This window comes from Salvelinus namaycush, unplaced genomic scaffold, assembly GCF_016432855.1.
Source record: "Salvelinus namaycush isolate Seneca unplaced genomic scaffold, SaNama_1.0 Scaffold1158, whole genome shotgun sequence".
Lineage (NCBI taxonomy): Eukaryota > Metazoa > Chordata > Actinopteri > Salmoniformes > Salmonidae > Salvelinus > Salvelinus namaycush.
In genome coordinates, this window is record NW_024057851.1 from 1 (window position 1) to 15,702 (window position 15,702).

Here is a 15,702-nt window from a genome sequence, read left to right on the forward strand (position 1 = left end):
AATGATATCAAACGTTAACCCTACCCCCAAGCCATCAGCCAGAATGATATCACAACGTTAACCCTACCCCAAGCCATCAGCCAGAATGATATCACAACGTTAACCCTACCCCCAAGCCATCAGCCAGAATGATATCACAACGTTAACCCTACCCCCAAGCCATCAGCCAGAATGATATCACAACGTTAACCCTACCCCCAAGCCATCAGCCAGAATGATATCACAACGTTAACCCTACCCCCAAGCCATCAGCCAGAATGATATCACAACTTTAACCCTACCCCCAAGCCATCAGCCAGAATGATATCACAATGTTAACCCTACCCCCAAGCCATCAGCCAGAATGATATCACAACGTTAACCCTACCCCCAAGCCATCAGCCAGAATGATATCACAACGTTAACCCTACCCCCAAGCCATCAGCCAGAATGATATCACAATGTTAACCCTACCCCCAAGCCAACAGACAGAATGATATCACAATGTTAACCCTACCCCCAAGCCATCAGCCAGAATGATATCACAACGTTAACCCTACCCCCAAGCCATCAGCCAGAATGATATCACAATGTTAACCCTACCCCCAAGCCAACAGGTCTACATCTCAAAGGATAAGTATTTGTCAGAGTGGATAATTGAACATTGAATTGAATCAAATATAATTGAATACTGAACAACAATCTGTGGTAAATGTGTCAATTTATAGCTGGTTGTCTCCACTCTGTCTCTGTGGCTCTCTGTCTTTGTGGCACTGAAAAGGAATGTTGTTAGTTGACTGACTGGCCGTTGTGAGGCTGTTAGGTGTGACTGGCAGCTAATAGCAACCTCTCTGTGTGTATGTCCCCCCCTCTCCTTCTCCCTCCCTCCTTCTATCACTGTAGTGATGATGAACACCTGTTGATTCAGCACTACTGTCAGAGTCTGAACCAGGGCTCTCCCCTCAGCCAGCCACGCAGCCCCGCCCAGATCCTCATCTCCATGGAGAGTGAGGAGAAGGGGGAGCTGGAGCGGGTGCTCAATGACCTGGAGTCAGACAACAGGTGAGGGGAACAGTGTGACACATTCATACCAACTGATCCACAGACAAACTGATATAGACAAGCTTCTCCATCGAACGTCCATGTTGGATCCAGACGATTCTACAGTTGTCAGACAGTCGGTTTACGGTTGTCTTGTGGGATGATAGGTCGTCACTAGTAACCACAGCCACAAAGTCATAAACCCCACCTATTTTATTTTTTTTAATCTAATTTTAAACCTAACCCTAACCTTAACAACACTGCTAACCTTATGCCTAACCTTAAATTAAAACCTAAAAGGAAATTTTTGTTATCATGAAATTTGACGATATTATAGCCAATTTTGACTTTGTGGCTGTGGTAACTAGTGGAAACTGAGTTGATAGTGAGGTTTTTGGATCTAGGCCAGGTTACTGTAAAGCACTTTGTGACTGATGTTGTTGTAAAACAGATACAAAATAATTTGATTGAGGGATTAATTGACTAGACTGAGCTGAGTTAGCCTGGGTACCAGTCTGTTTGAGGTAATATTCAACTCCTTGGTAAATCACGGAGTGGAATGTTAGAAAACAGATTCTGGATTTTAGGCTAGAGTCGAGTCCCGTTGTGTACATGTCAGTCAAGTGCCTTGCTCAAGGGCATATCAACAGATTTTTCACCTAGTCGGCTCGGGGATTCGAAGGGACCTGACCTTTCGGTTACTGGCCCAACGCTCTTAACCGCTGTCCGCTCCCTCTCAGGAAGCTACAGGCTGAGTATGACAAGTTGAAGAAGGCCCACGACCACAAGGGTCTGTCCCCGCTCCCCTCACCCCCGGAGATGCTGCCCGCTTCGCCCCAGAGCCCCCGGGACGCCGAGCTGATCGCCGAGGCCAAACTGCTGAGGCAGCACAAAGGACGGCTGGAGGCTCGCATGCAGATCCTGGAGGACCATAACAAACAACTGGAGTCACAGCTATACCGACTCAGACAGCTACTGGAACAGGTACTGAAACACACACTGTACACACACACACTATACACACAGTATACACACTGTATACACACTGTACACACAGTATACACACACACACTATACACACAGTATACACACACTATACACACTGTATACACACACTATACACACTGTATACACACAGTATACACACTGTACACACAGTATACACACTGTACACACAGTATACACACACACACACACTATACACACAGTATACACACAGTATACACACACTATACACACAGTATACACACACACACTATACACACACTATACACACAGTATACACACACACTATACACACAGTATACACACAGTATACACACACACACACACACAGTATACACACACACTATACACACAGTATACACGCAGTATACACACACACACAGTATACACACACTATACACACAGTATACACGCAGTATACAGAAAGGACACACACATGCGAGCACACACACCAGATCACACCAGACACAGAGTCCAAAACCAGTTATAATGACTCTGTCTGTTTGTCTATCTATCCATCTATCCTACATGACCAAAAGACTGTGGACACCTGCTCGTTGAACATCTCATTCCAAAATCATAGACATTAATATGGAGTTGGTCCCCCCTCTGCTGCTATAACTGCCTCCACTCTTCTGGGAAGACTTTCCACTAGATGTTGGAACACTGCTGCAGGGACTTGCTTCCATTCAGCCACAAGAGCATTACTGAGGTTGGACACTGGTGTTGGGTGATTAGGACTGGCTCGCAGTCGGCATTCCAATTCATCCCAAAGGTGTTCAATGGTGTTAAGGTCAGGTTCTCTGTGCAGGCCAGTCAAGTTCTTCCATACCGATCTCGAAAACCATTTCTGTATGGACCTTGCTTTGTGCATTGGGGCATTGTCATTCTGAAACAGGAAAGGGCCTTCTCCACAAAGTTGGAAGCACAGAATCGTCTATAATGTCATTGTATGCTGTTCCTTCACTGGAACTAAGGGGCGTAGCCCGAACCATGAAAAACAGTCCCAGACCATTATTCCTCCTCCACCAAACTTAACAGTTGGCACTATGCATTGGGGCAGGTAGCGTTCTCCTGGCAGCCACCACACCCAGATTTGTCCGTTGGAATGACAGATGGTGAAGCATGATTCATCACTCCAGAGAATGCGTTTCCACTGCTTCAGAGTCCAATGGCGGCGAGCTTTACACCACTCCAGCTGACTCTTGGCATTGCGCATGGTGATCTTAGGCTTGTGTGCTGCTGCTCAGCCATGAAAACCCATTTTATAAAGCTCTCGACAAACAGTTCTTGTGCTGGAACTTGGTAGTGAGTGTTGCAACCGAGGACAGATGATTTTTACACGCTAAGTGCTTCAGCACTCGGCGGTCCTGTTCTGTGAGCTTGTGTGGCCTACCACTTCGCGGCTGAGCCGTTGTTGCTCCTAGATGTTTCCACTTCACAATAACAACAACAGTTGACCGGGGCAGTTCTAGCAGGGCAGAAATGTTGCATGGTTGTGTGCTTGATTTTATACATGTCCACATACTGTTGTATATACACTGTGTCTGTCTCCAGACTGATGAGTGTGTGGGATAATGCCTGTGTCTGTCTCCAGACTGATGAGTGTGTGGGATAATGCCTGTGTCTGTCTCCAGACTGATGAGTGTGTGGGATAATGCCTGTCTCCAGACTGATGAGTGTGTGGGATAATGCCTGTGTCTGTCTCCAGACTGATGACTGTGTGGGATAATGCCTGTGTCTGTCTCCAGACTGATGAGTGTGTGGGATAATGCCTGTGTCTGTCTCCAGACTGATGAGTGTGTGGGATAATGCCTGTGTGTAACGTCCTGTCCAGAGTTCTTATGTGTTTTGCTTGTTTAGTGTTGGTCAGGATGTGAGCTGGGTGGGAATTCTATGTTGTGTGTCTAGTTAGTCTGTTTCTGTGTCCAGCCTAATATGGTTCTCAATCAGAGACAGCTGTCAATCGTTGTCCCTGATTGAGAATCATATATAGGTGGCTTGTTTTGTGTTGGGGATTGTGGGTGGTTGTTTCCTGTCTTTGTGTTTTGTCTGCACCAGCTAGGACTGTGACGGTTAGTTTGTTTTGTCATTTTGTATAGTGTCTTGTTTTGTGTTAATTAAATAATGGAAAATTACCACGCTGCACATTGGTCCTCAGATCCTTCTCGCCTCTCCTCGTCTGAGGAGGAGGACGACTTAGACTGCCGTTACACTGTGTCTATCTCCAGACTGATGAGTGTGTGGGATAATGCCTGTGTCTATCTCCAGACTGATGAGTGTGTGGGATAATGCCTGTGTCTGTCTCCAGACTGATGAGTGTGTGGGATAATGCCTGTGTCTATCTCCAGACTGATGACTGTGTGGGATAATGCCTGTGTCTGTCTCCAGACTGATGAGTGTGTGGGATAATGGCTGTGTCTGTCTCCAGACTGATGAGTGTGGGATAATGCCTGTGTCTGTCTCCAGACTGATGAGTGTGTGGGATAATGCCTGTGTCTGTCTCCAGACTGATGAGTGTGTGGGATAATGCCTGTGTCTATCTCCAGACGGATGAGTGTGTGGGATAATGCCTGTGTCTATCTCCAGACTGATGACTGTGTGGGATAATGCCTGTGTCTGTCTCCAGACTGATGAGTGTGTGGGATAATGCCTGTGTCTGTCTCCAGACTGATGAGTGTGTGGGATAATGCCTGTGTCTATCTCCAGACTGATGAGTGTGTGGGATAATGCCTGTGTCTGTCTCCAGACTGATGAGTGTGTGGGATAATGCCTGTGTCTATCTCCAGACTGATGAGTGTGTGGGATAATGCCTGTGTCTATCTCCAGACTGATGAGTGTGTGGGATAATGCCTGTGTCTGTCTCCAGACTGATGAGTGTGTGGGATAATGCCTGTGTCTGTCTCCAGACGGATGAGTGTGTGGGATAATGCCTGTGTATCTCCAGACTGATGAGTGTGTGGGATAATGCCTGTGTCTATCTCCAGACTGATGAGTGTGTGGGATAATGCCTGTGTCTGTCTCCAGACTGATGAGTGTGTGGGATAATGCCTGTGTCTATCTCCAGACTGATGAGTGTGTGGGATAATGCCTGTGTCTATCTCCAAACTGATGAGTGTGTGGGATAATGCCTGTGTCTGTCTCCAGACTGATGAGTGTGTGGGATAATGCCTGTGTCTGTCTCCAGACTGATGAGTGTGTGGGATAATGCCTGTGTCTGTCTCCAGACTGATGAGTGTGTGGGATAATGCCTGTGTCTGTCTCCAGATGGATGAGTGTGTGGGATAATGTCTGTCTCCAGACTGATGAGTGTGTGGGATAATGCATGTGTCTGTCTCCAGACTGATGAGTGTGTGGGATAATGTCTGTCTCCAGACTGATGAGTGTGTGGGATAATGCCTGTGTCTGTCTCCAGACGGATGAGTGTGTGGGATAATGCCTGTGTATCTCCAGACTGATGAGTGTGTGGGATAATGCCTGTGTCTGTCTCCAGATGGATGAGTGTGTGGGATAATGTCTGTCTCCAGACTGATGAGTGTGTGGGATAATGCATGTGTCTGTCTCCAGACTGATGAGTGTGTGGGATAATGTCTGTCTCCAGACTGATGAGTGTGTGGGATAATGCCTGTGTCTGTCTCCAGACTGATGAGTGTGTGGGATAATGCCTGTGTCTGTCTCCAGACGGATGAGTGTGTGGGATAATGCCTGTGTATCTCCAGACTGATGAGTGTGTGGGATAATGCCTGTGTCTATCTCCAGACTGATGAGTGTGTGGGATAATGCCTGTGTCTGTCTCCAGACTGATGAGTGTGTGGGATAATGCCTGTGTCTATCTCCAGACTGATGAGTGTGTGGGATCATGTCTGTCTCCAGACTGATGAGCGTGTGGGATAATGCCTGTGTCTGTCTCCAGACTGATGAGTGTGTGGGATAATGCCTGTGTCTGTCTCCAGACTGATGAGTGTGTGGGATAATGCCTGTGTCTGTCTCCAGACTGATGAGTGTGTGGGATAATGCCTGTGTCTGTCTCCAGACGGATGAGTGTGTGGGATAATGTCTGTCTCCAGACTGATGAGTGTGTGGGATAATGCCTGTGTCTGTCTCCAGACTGATGAGTGTGTGGGATAATGCCTGTGTCTGTCTCCAGACTGATGAGTGTGTGGGATAATGTCTGTCTCCAGACTGATGAGTGTGTGGGATAATGCCTTTGTCTCCAGACTGATGAGTGTGTGGGATAATTCCTGTGTGTCTCCAGACTGACTCCAAGGTGAACGGTACAGCCCTGTCCTCTCCCTCCACCTCGTCCCAGCGCTCTGACACCAGTCTGCCTCTGATGCGTGTAGCAGGCAGCCAGACTACAGAGACTATGGGTGAGACTGGAACTCCACTCAGCACAATATCACCAGCTATGAGCCCACTGGACCAGACTGGTTGCTACAGTGTTATGTCATCTGTTGGGACGCTCTGGTCAGGTTGATGCTGTACTGGTTTTAAAAATACGTTTCCCTATGAAGTCATTGTACTGGTTTTAAAAATAAGTTTCCCTATGAAGTCTTTGTACTGGTTGTAATCATTTTCTTTGCTGTAGGTGACGATGAGCTGTCGAGTCCGTCCCAAGATGCATTGGGGCTAGAGGAGGTGATGGAGCAGCTAAACAACTCCTTCCCACACAGCCAAGGTAGGACACACACACACAGCCAAGGTAGGACGCACACACACACACACACACACACACACACACACACACACACACACACACACACACACACACACACACACACACACACACACACACACACACACACACACAGCCAAGGTAGGACGCGCACACACACACACAGCCAAGGTAGGCCGCGCACACACACACACACACACACGCACACACACACAGCCAAGGTAGGACGCGCACACACACACACGCACACACACAGCCAAGGTAGGACGCGCACACACACACATAGCCAAGGTAGGACACACACACACACAGCCAAGGTAGGACACACATACAGCCGAGGTAGGACGCACACACACACACACACGCACACAAACACGCTCACACACGGACATCCTACTCACTCAATCAATTTCCATAGATGCACCCATCACCTCATATTAGAACTCCAGTCCAGCTGGTTCATTCTCCTAATGATCTAAACAGTAGGATCAGCCTCAGTGGCATCTTGAGTACTGTTATTCATTCTACACTTTGACCTCTTGAAGTACATGGACCCTTTTCCTCTCAGTCCTCTGATTGTTCCCTCCTTTCTCTTTGTTTCCTTCTTCCCTGTTCTGTTTCTGTGACCCAGGAGGTCGAAGGGGAAACCAATGAGAGGTCAGTGGGGTCATCAGCCCCGTCTACTGTACCCTCCTCTCCTGGCCAGTTCTCCCTCCTCTTCTCTCCTCTCTCTATTTCATCCCTCTCTATTCCTCTCTATTCCTCCCTATTCCTCTCTATTCCTCCCTATTCCTCTCTATTCTTCCCTATTCCTCTCTATTCCTCTCTATTCCTCCTATTCCTCTCTATTCCTCCCTATTCCTCTCTATTCTTCCCTATTCCTCTCTATTCTTCCCTATTCATCTCTATTCTTCCCTATTCCTCTCTTCCCTATTCCTCTCTTCCCTATTCCTCTCTATTCCTCTCTATTCCTCCTATTCCTCTCTATTCCTCCCTATCCCTCTCTATTCCTCCCTATTCTTCCCTATTCCTCTCTATTCTTCCCTATTCCTCTCTATTCCTCTCTATTCTTCCCTATTCCTCTCTATTCCTCCTATTCCTCTCTATTCCTCCCTATTCCTCTCTATTCCTCCCTATTCCTCTCTATTCTTCCCTATTCCTCTCTATTCTTCCCTATTCCTCTCTATTCCTCTCTATTCCTCTCTATTCCTCACTATTCCTCTCTATTCTTCCCTATTCCTCTCTATTCTTCCCTATTCCTCTCTATTCTTCCCTATTCCTCTCTTCCCTATTCCTCTCTATTCCTCTCTATTCTTCCCTATCTCTCATATTTCTTGGTGCATTTAGTGTTTGTTCGAGGGGGAGGGGTTGTTTACTTTAGTATTTTAAGAAATGCATTCAATAGTGTTTAATATTTGGGTGAGAGTGTCTGTCTGTCTGTCAGTCTGTCTGTTAGTCTGTCTGACGGTCCCTTCTGTCCCTCCTCTCCAGGACTGAGTGTAGGCAGTCTGTTCCACATGGCAGATGACCTGGGTCGAGCCATGGAGTCATTGGTCAACGTGATGACGGACGAACAGAACGGCGAGTAGCGGCAGACGAGGGCCCGCCCCTTACCCACTCCCCAACCAACCCCCCCCCCCCCCCCCCCCCCCCGCATGATTTTCTAGTCAAAACAACTGGATTGGACACGTTTACAAAGAGAAAAATACATATATTTTTGTGAAGGATCAGCATTACAAAACTTGTAGATTTCAGTAGTTTCTTAAACGTATTGAAAATGGTTTTATTAACAAAAGGCAGGTTTTTAAACTTCTATGCAATTGTATAAAAAAAAATAAGAGAAAGAAAAAGTATGTGTAAATCTTGTGAACGTATTTCCATGTCTTTGTATGGAGCGCATTTCACAACATTTGTATCAAAAAGAAAGATTGTAAACATAAGGGTGCTTTATATTACAAAACTATGTTTATTATAACAACAAAACATGATATACTGTAAAGGCAATGCAGTCGTCCTGTACCCTTTCAGCGTAGAGAGACTGACTGTGTGTATGTATGCACGTTTGTGTGTGTCTTGGTACGCAAGGATGTGTGTGTGTGTGTGTGACGTGTGTGAAGGTAATCTATTTTCCACATTGCATTATAGCTTTTGCTTTGGGCTGATGCACCTCTTGTTGTTTATCAAACCATCCATCCATCCATAGGTCATAGGTCATCTTTTTCTTTAGTAGTGTCTGTTTGATGATCATAATATGATTCTATGCCCTTTGCCTGCATTCACCGCAGCTCTGGTCCACTCCTATGTGTTGAATCTACCATGAGGACCCATAGAGCACATACTGAAAGGGCCAATCTGGGACATTAACAGCCGTTATTGTTGTTTTTAAAATTAAGGATTGGGCCTTTAACACTGACAGAAAGAAAGTAATAGTGCTGTTTTAATAGCTATTCATAGTGCTTTTGTAGGATTATGGAATTTAATTTAATACCATTTAAAATAGAGCTACGGTACAGTGTGACATTCAGCTGTTTGTAATCCTGAGATGATTTTATTGATTTGAAATCTATTTGATTTGATCTGAGTTCTCTCCTAGTGTGATTGGGAGTGTTTTAAGATACAAGTGTATGATTCTAGAACGCCCGGTAATGCAAGCTCTACCTCGTTTTAATTGGTCAAAACCCAACTTTCACATTCTTTTTCATTCTGATCCATCCCCTATTTCCCTTCCTAGGAAGGTGCAGAAAATATTCTACTGTAGCTGGATGCCATCTTAAAGAATCCATCCATGTTTTGAAATGGAATGACTCCCTCCAGATACGTACACTGTAGTGTCCGCAGCGTAGCTGGATGCCATCTTAAAGAAACCATCCATGTTTTGAAATGGAGGAGTGACTCCCTCCAGATACGTACACTGTAGTGTCCTCAGCGTAGCTGGATGCCATCTTAAAGAACCCATCCATGTTTTGAAATGGAATGACTCCCTCCAATCTGAATGTGTTCAGATACAGACACTGTACTGTCCTCAGCGGTTCATTAAGACATAGAAATGAAATGTCAGACATGTTAAGGAAACTGGACCAGGGTGCACTACTGTTATTCATCCTGGACAGACTAGAGTTGATCTTCTGTGTGATAATGCATTTGTTTTGTTTCATTTGTGTGTTCCTTTATGGAATTGCATGCTGTGGGGCGTCAGTGTGTGTGAGATCACAGTTGATTAAATATTCCCATGCTTATTTAAAATCCAACCAATTGAAGGTATTCTTCATGATTATATTATAGTTTCATGACAACACCTTTGTATTTGTTTTTGCACCATGGTATAGCAGCATGATCAAAGATAATGATTCATTAATCCAATACACTGCGTTATTCATTTCTAACCCTGGAGTTGTATTATCCATCTTTTTCAATAACTCATTTGTTTCACAACATATCAAATTCCACCAAATATATGCCTTACTACTGTATTATAAAATGCTTTACTGTGTCTATCAATAAAGCGGTGATGTTGACTTGAGCTCCTCCTTGTCTTTCTCTAAAGCCATTTCACACACACACCACCTCACTCACAGGACAAACAAGGAATGTGTTATATCACGGTTCTTTATTGCTAAGATTCATTGTATTCTATTCAACAGCCATCGAACAACGGCAGTATGTGACTAAAACACGGTGAAAGTAGTTTTATATAAGTTGTCTCAATCCGTCTGATTGAATTTCACCTGGAAGTGGAAGGAAAAGATCACGTTTCAGTGGGGAGTGAACGTTTGTAAAACCCTTAGCATCCGTTAGACATGACTTCCTGTTCTTATACCATGGCATTGTTGAATACTGGTTTCTGATTGGCTTGAAGGGCATTCTAGAGAGTGATTAGTTCCAGTGTTCAGATGGTGGAGAGAAGAGGTCTGCGAGGGAGGACCACTCCACGTCTGACTGAGGGGGTGGAGGAGATGAGGCGGACCTTGGATACCCCTGTCTGGAGCCCGTTGGTATGATCCTTGGTCCTGGTGTCATACAGACGCTCGGGGAGGATGGGTGAGACCACTTGTTAAGGAGGGGACAACAGAGACTGAGAGAAACTGCTTTCACTGAGAGAAACTTTGACCTTTGCCATTAACTCTAAAAACCAATCATGTCCTCACTTTAGCTATTCTATAACCATAACCATTACACTACTAGTTGTAGATCTCTCACTGCACAATGAAAACATCACTGAGGCTACCAACTCTATAGGAAATATTGATAACCCTAGGAAGTTATCCGTAGGGGACTAAATAAAATGGGACTAGAAGCCATTTGAGAAGGATATTAGCTAAGACAGGCAGGTAGAAGATCTCAGTCTCAGTCTTGATGTGGATGTGGTGGGAGATGTAGACCTCTCCCTCTGCAGACTCCTCCAGACCTATAGGCATGGCACACAGCTCCACCTGAAGCTCAGTCTTCATCCCAGCAGCCACCTGCAACAAAGGTCAGGGGTCAATTTAGTCATATCAGGAAGTGAATAGCTGACTACGGTAACTATCACTCTGCTCAGTAGAACTCACAGGTCCAGGGGTGTAGATGACTCTGATTCCAGTACCAGGGGACGGCTGTTTCACACTGAACCTAAAGTACCACAACACAGAACAGTCGCTGAACTTACCAGAACATAGACGGAGAAGAACACACCCTGACGACCAAGACCTTAAACCTTGTCATTTTCACTGCACCACCATCTTGGACAGACATGTCCACAAACAGCCACACTAATTGTTCATGGATCTATTTCTATCTATGTGTCTGGTCTGACCTGCAGGTGTGGAAGCCCACGTTCTTCATGAGCACGGGGACGCTGTAGGTGCAGCCCTCCTTTAGGGCCCCAAACTGGACCTCTGCTGGGAGGAGCTCAAACCCCCGTGGGACGAGCTGCCCCCCCGTCACAGACGCAGTCTTCACCTTCCTCCTCACCGGCTCCTCTACACACAGGAACTGAGAGCCAGACTCGTGTTAGGTCCCCATGGTAATGCCTAGGCTCTAGCTCAGTAAGCTATGACTTATTGAACTGGCAGGACAGATACATTAGTGTTAACCGACCAGAAGACTTGTGTTAGCTCCCTGGGCTACAGCCTAGGCTTTAGCTCAGCAGGATAACACCGTCTTGTGGCGTCTAGAAGACGTCTTGTGGCATCTAAATCCATATCGCGAAAGATCCACGTTATAGCAGCACTAAAATGTGAAAGGTCATTTCTGACTGATCCGACATATGCAGTGTTTCCCGTGAAAGCAGTCTCCGTGAACACTGCCCTTTAAATTTCAATGGCGCTAGAGCTCAGATCTTCCATGATACAGATTATATCTAAGGCCCCAGTCACCCACTTCCCATATGTCCCCCAGCCCACTCCCATCAATTCACAACATTCACACCTACAGTCACAAACATTTCCTCAATCGACATATGCACCTCTCACTGGGTGGGTGAGGAACACTAGTGTGTGCACCCGTGTGTGTGTGTGTGTGTGTGTGTGTGTGAGTGCGTGCGTGCGTGTTACCTGCTGGTTGGGCACGCTGAAGGGTTTGGAGCTGAGGATGGAGGCTGGCAGCTTGACTCTGTGTCTGCGTGGGTTCCCTGCCACGTCCACCTGGGTACTGCCAGGCTCAATACCACCGCCATGCTGCTGCTTCCCTGTAGAGACACCATGAGAGCCGTCCCCTACAGGAGAACACACACAGATCTACATATCAGTAACAGAGTAACAGATACAAGACCGTGATGAGGTGACTGATTTATATACAGTAGGAGTCTGCAAACTGTTGGGAAAATGGTGTTTGACCAAATAGAATGCTATTTGGCATGTTAGTCATTCAGCAGACACTCTTATCCAGAGCCACTTACAGTTAGTGCATTCATCTTTAGAAGGCAAGGTGGGACAACTTTTAACTACCAACTTGAGTAAATGTCTGATTTTCAAGGTATTCCAGTACTTGAATTTCAGAGTGCCAAATTCAAGCACCTTGTGCGAACCCTGCCTACCAGACATGCCACCAGGGGTCTTTTCAAAGTCCCCAGGTCCAGGACAAATTCAAGCACCTTGTGCGAACCCTGCCTACCAGACATGCCACCAGGTATCCAGAAACACGAACGTCCACAGATCCAGAAAAACGAATAAAGCAATACCTCACGGCACAACGCCACAGTACATACATACTTGTTGTGTGTAAGTACTGACATGTATGTGTAACTGATAGATGCACACACACACGCACACACACACATTAAGGTTTTTAAATTTATGCAAATTGTAAAGTCATGTGTCTGTAATGTCTTTTTCGTTATGACTCGAACCCCAGTAAGACTAGCTGTCACCATTCTTACCCTAACACTAACCCAAGTCTAAGTCATGTACTGAGCAGACCTGCAGTTTGAGGGGTGGGGTTGGTGGGTCTCCTAGGCAGCGCATCACTTCCTGCTGCGTGAGAGGGCGTGGGGTTCAAAGGTCGTTGGGCTGCTTCAAGAACACACACAAAAACAAATAACATGCAAAACAGGGTCACTTTCTTAATGAAGGATACAATGACACAATGCTTCAATACTGTATAATCAATATCATTAGTATTGTTATAAATGTCGCCTAGCTTTAACCTGTCTCTCGAGGGGCATCCTTGAGGTAGTTCTGGGAGTTGGGAGTCTTGGGGAATGGAGGAAGGTCCTGAGACAGAGATCTCATATCAGGGACCTGACGGGAAAACCCAGAGAGTTTGTTTTATATACGTACAGTAGCTGAGCTGAATACAATCTGCAACAGAGAGACAACAGAGAGAGAGGCACACAGTGCAGCTTATATTAACCTCCTCTGTACCAAACCAAATGCTAGGCTAGTAGCATTGGGAAATATTGTCTAGACGCTTTTTTCCAGTTGAGATTAAGTTTATAAATTGACTGGCTGGGCTGTGCGACAATGGATGCGTATTAATGAATCTAATGGAACTGGTAACAGGCATTACGTAGCTGTGCTGAATACAATCCATTGATGAGAAAGCTGTGTCACCTCCGAGTACTCAAAAGCTGCTTCTTTCTCTGAGTGGAAATAAGGAGGAATGATTCTGTTCCTTAGAGCCTCTCTGTAAACCTTCTCCTCGTCCAGCTCCTGTCTGAACAGTACAGCAACATTAAAACATTCATTAATAACATAAATATTCCTGGGAAAAGATGTGAATGTCCACTATGTCAGCTCTATAACACAGAGCAGTTAGTTAGTTACCTGTGTTGCTCTATCCTGCTCTTCCACATCGGTTCCTCTTCACTGAAGCTGTAAAACAGGAGATTGTATTATGATGAGGAGATAATGGAAAAGGTTCAAAGCTGGAGATATTTATGTTCATAGCTTAACTGAACCCATTAGTACAGGGGAAAATAAGACACCTACTAATAAGAGACTCATGAGAAAGATGACCTACAGATCAGGTTAGTTATGATACAGATCTAGTTATGATACAGATCTAGGATCAGGTTAGTTATGATACAGATCTAGTTATGATACAGATCTAGTTATGATACAGATCTAGTTATGATACAGATCTAGGATCAGGCTAGTTACGATACAGATCTAGTTATGATACAGATCTAGTTATGATACAGATCTAGGATCAGGCTAGTTACGATACAGATCTAGGACCAGGTTAGTTATGATACAGATCTAGTTATGATACAGATCTAGGATCAGGCTAGTTACAATACAGATCTAGGATCAGGTTAGTTATGATACAGATCTAGTTATGATACAGATCTAGGATCAGGTTAGTTATGATACAGATCTAGTTATGATACAGATCTAGTTATGATACAGATCTAGGATCAGGCTAGTTACGATACAGATCTAGTTATGATACAGATCTAGTTATGATACAGATCTAGTTATGATACAGATCTAGGATCAGGCTAGTTACGATACAGATCTAGGACCAGGTTAGTTATGATACAGATCTAGTTATGATACAGATCTAGGATCAGGCTAGTTACGATACAGATCTAGGATCAGGTTAGTTATGATACTGATCTAGTTATGATACAGATCTAGGATCAGGCTAGTTACGATACAGATCTAGTTATGATACAGATCTAGTTATGATACAGATCTAGGATCAGGCTAGTTACGATGCAGATCTAGTTATGATACAGATCTAGTTATGATACAGATCTAGTTATTATACAGATCTAGTTATGATACTGATCTAGGACCAGGCTAGTTCTGATACTGATCTAGGACCAGGCTAGTTCTGATACTGATATAGGACCAGGCTAGTTCTGATACTGATCTAGGACCAGGCTAGTTATGATACTGATCTAGGACCAGGCTAGTTCTGATACTGATCTAGGACCAGGCTAGTTATGATACTGATCTAGGACCAGGCTAGTTCTGATACTGATCTAGGACCAGGCTAGTTATGATACTGATCTAGGACCAGGCTAGTTATGATACAGATCTAGTTATGATACAGATCTAGGACCAGGCTAGTTATGATACTGATCTAGGACCAGGCTAGTTCTGATACTGATCTAGGACCAGGCTAGTTCTGATACTGATCTAGGACCAGGCTAGTTCTGATACTGATCTAGGACCAGGCTAGTTCTGATACTGATCTAGGACCAGGCTAGTTCTGATACTGATCTAGGACCAGGCTAGTTATGATACAGATCTAGGACCAGGCTAGTTCTGATACTGATCTAGGACCAGGCTAGTTCTGATACTGATCTAGGACCAGGCTAGTTCTGATACTGATCTAGGACCAGGCTAGTTCTGATACTGATCTAGGACCAGGCTAGTTCTGATACTGATCTAGGACCAGGCTAGTTCTGATACTGATCTAGGGCCAGGCTAGTTCTGATACTGATCTAGGACCAGGCTAGTTCTGATACTGATCTAGGACCAGGCTAGTTCTGATACTGATCTAGGGCCAGGCTAGTTCTGATACTGATCTAGGACCAGGCTAGTTCTGATACTGATCTAGGGCCAGGCTAGTTA

The 15,702-nt window shown here is 45.1% G+C and overlaps 1 protein-coding gene across 1 annotated transcript; it reads left to right on the top strand.

The window, feature by feature from the left end:
* Positions 1-882: 882 nt before the first annotated feature.
* Positions 883-9,494, top strand: LOC120035935 (dystrophin-like; the record flags this gene model as incomplete). Its single annotated transcript, XM_038982415.1, has 5 exons — positions 883-1,041; positions 1,761-2,004; positions 6,281-6,395; positions 6,614-6,703; positions 8,192-9,494. Coding segments are annotated over 5 exons (706 nt in total), but the record flags the coding sequence as incomplete, so codon positions are not given.
* Positions 9,495-15,702: the final 6,208 nt, after the last annotated feature.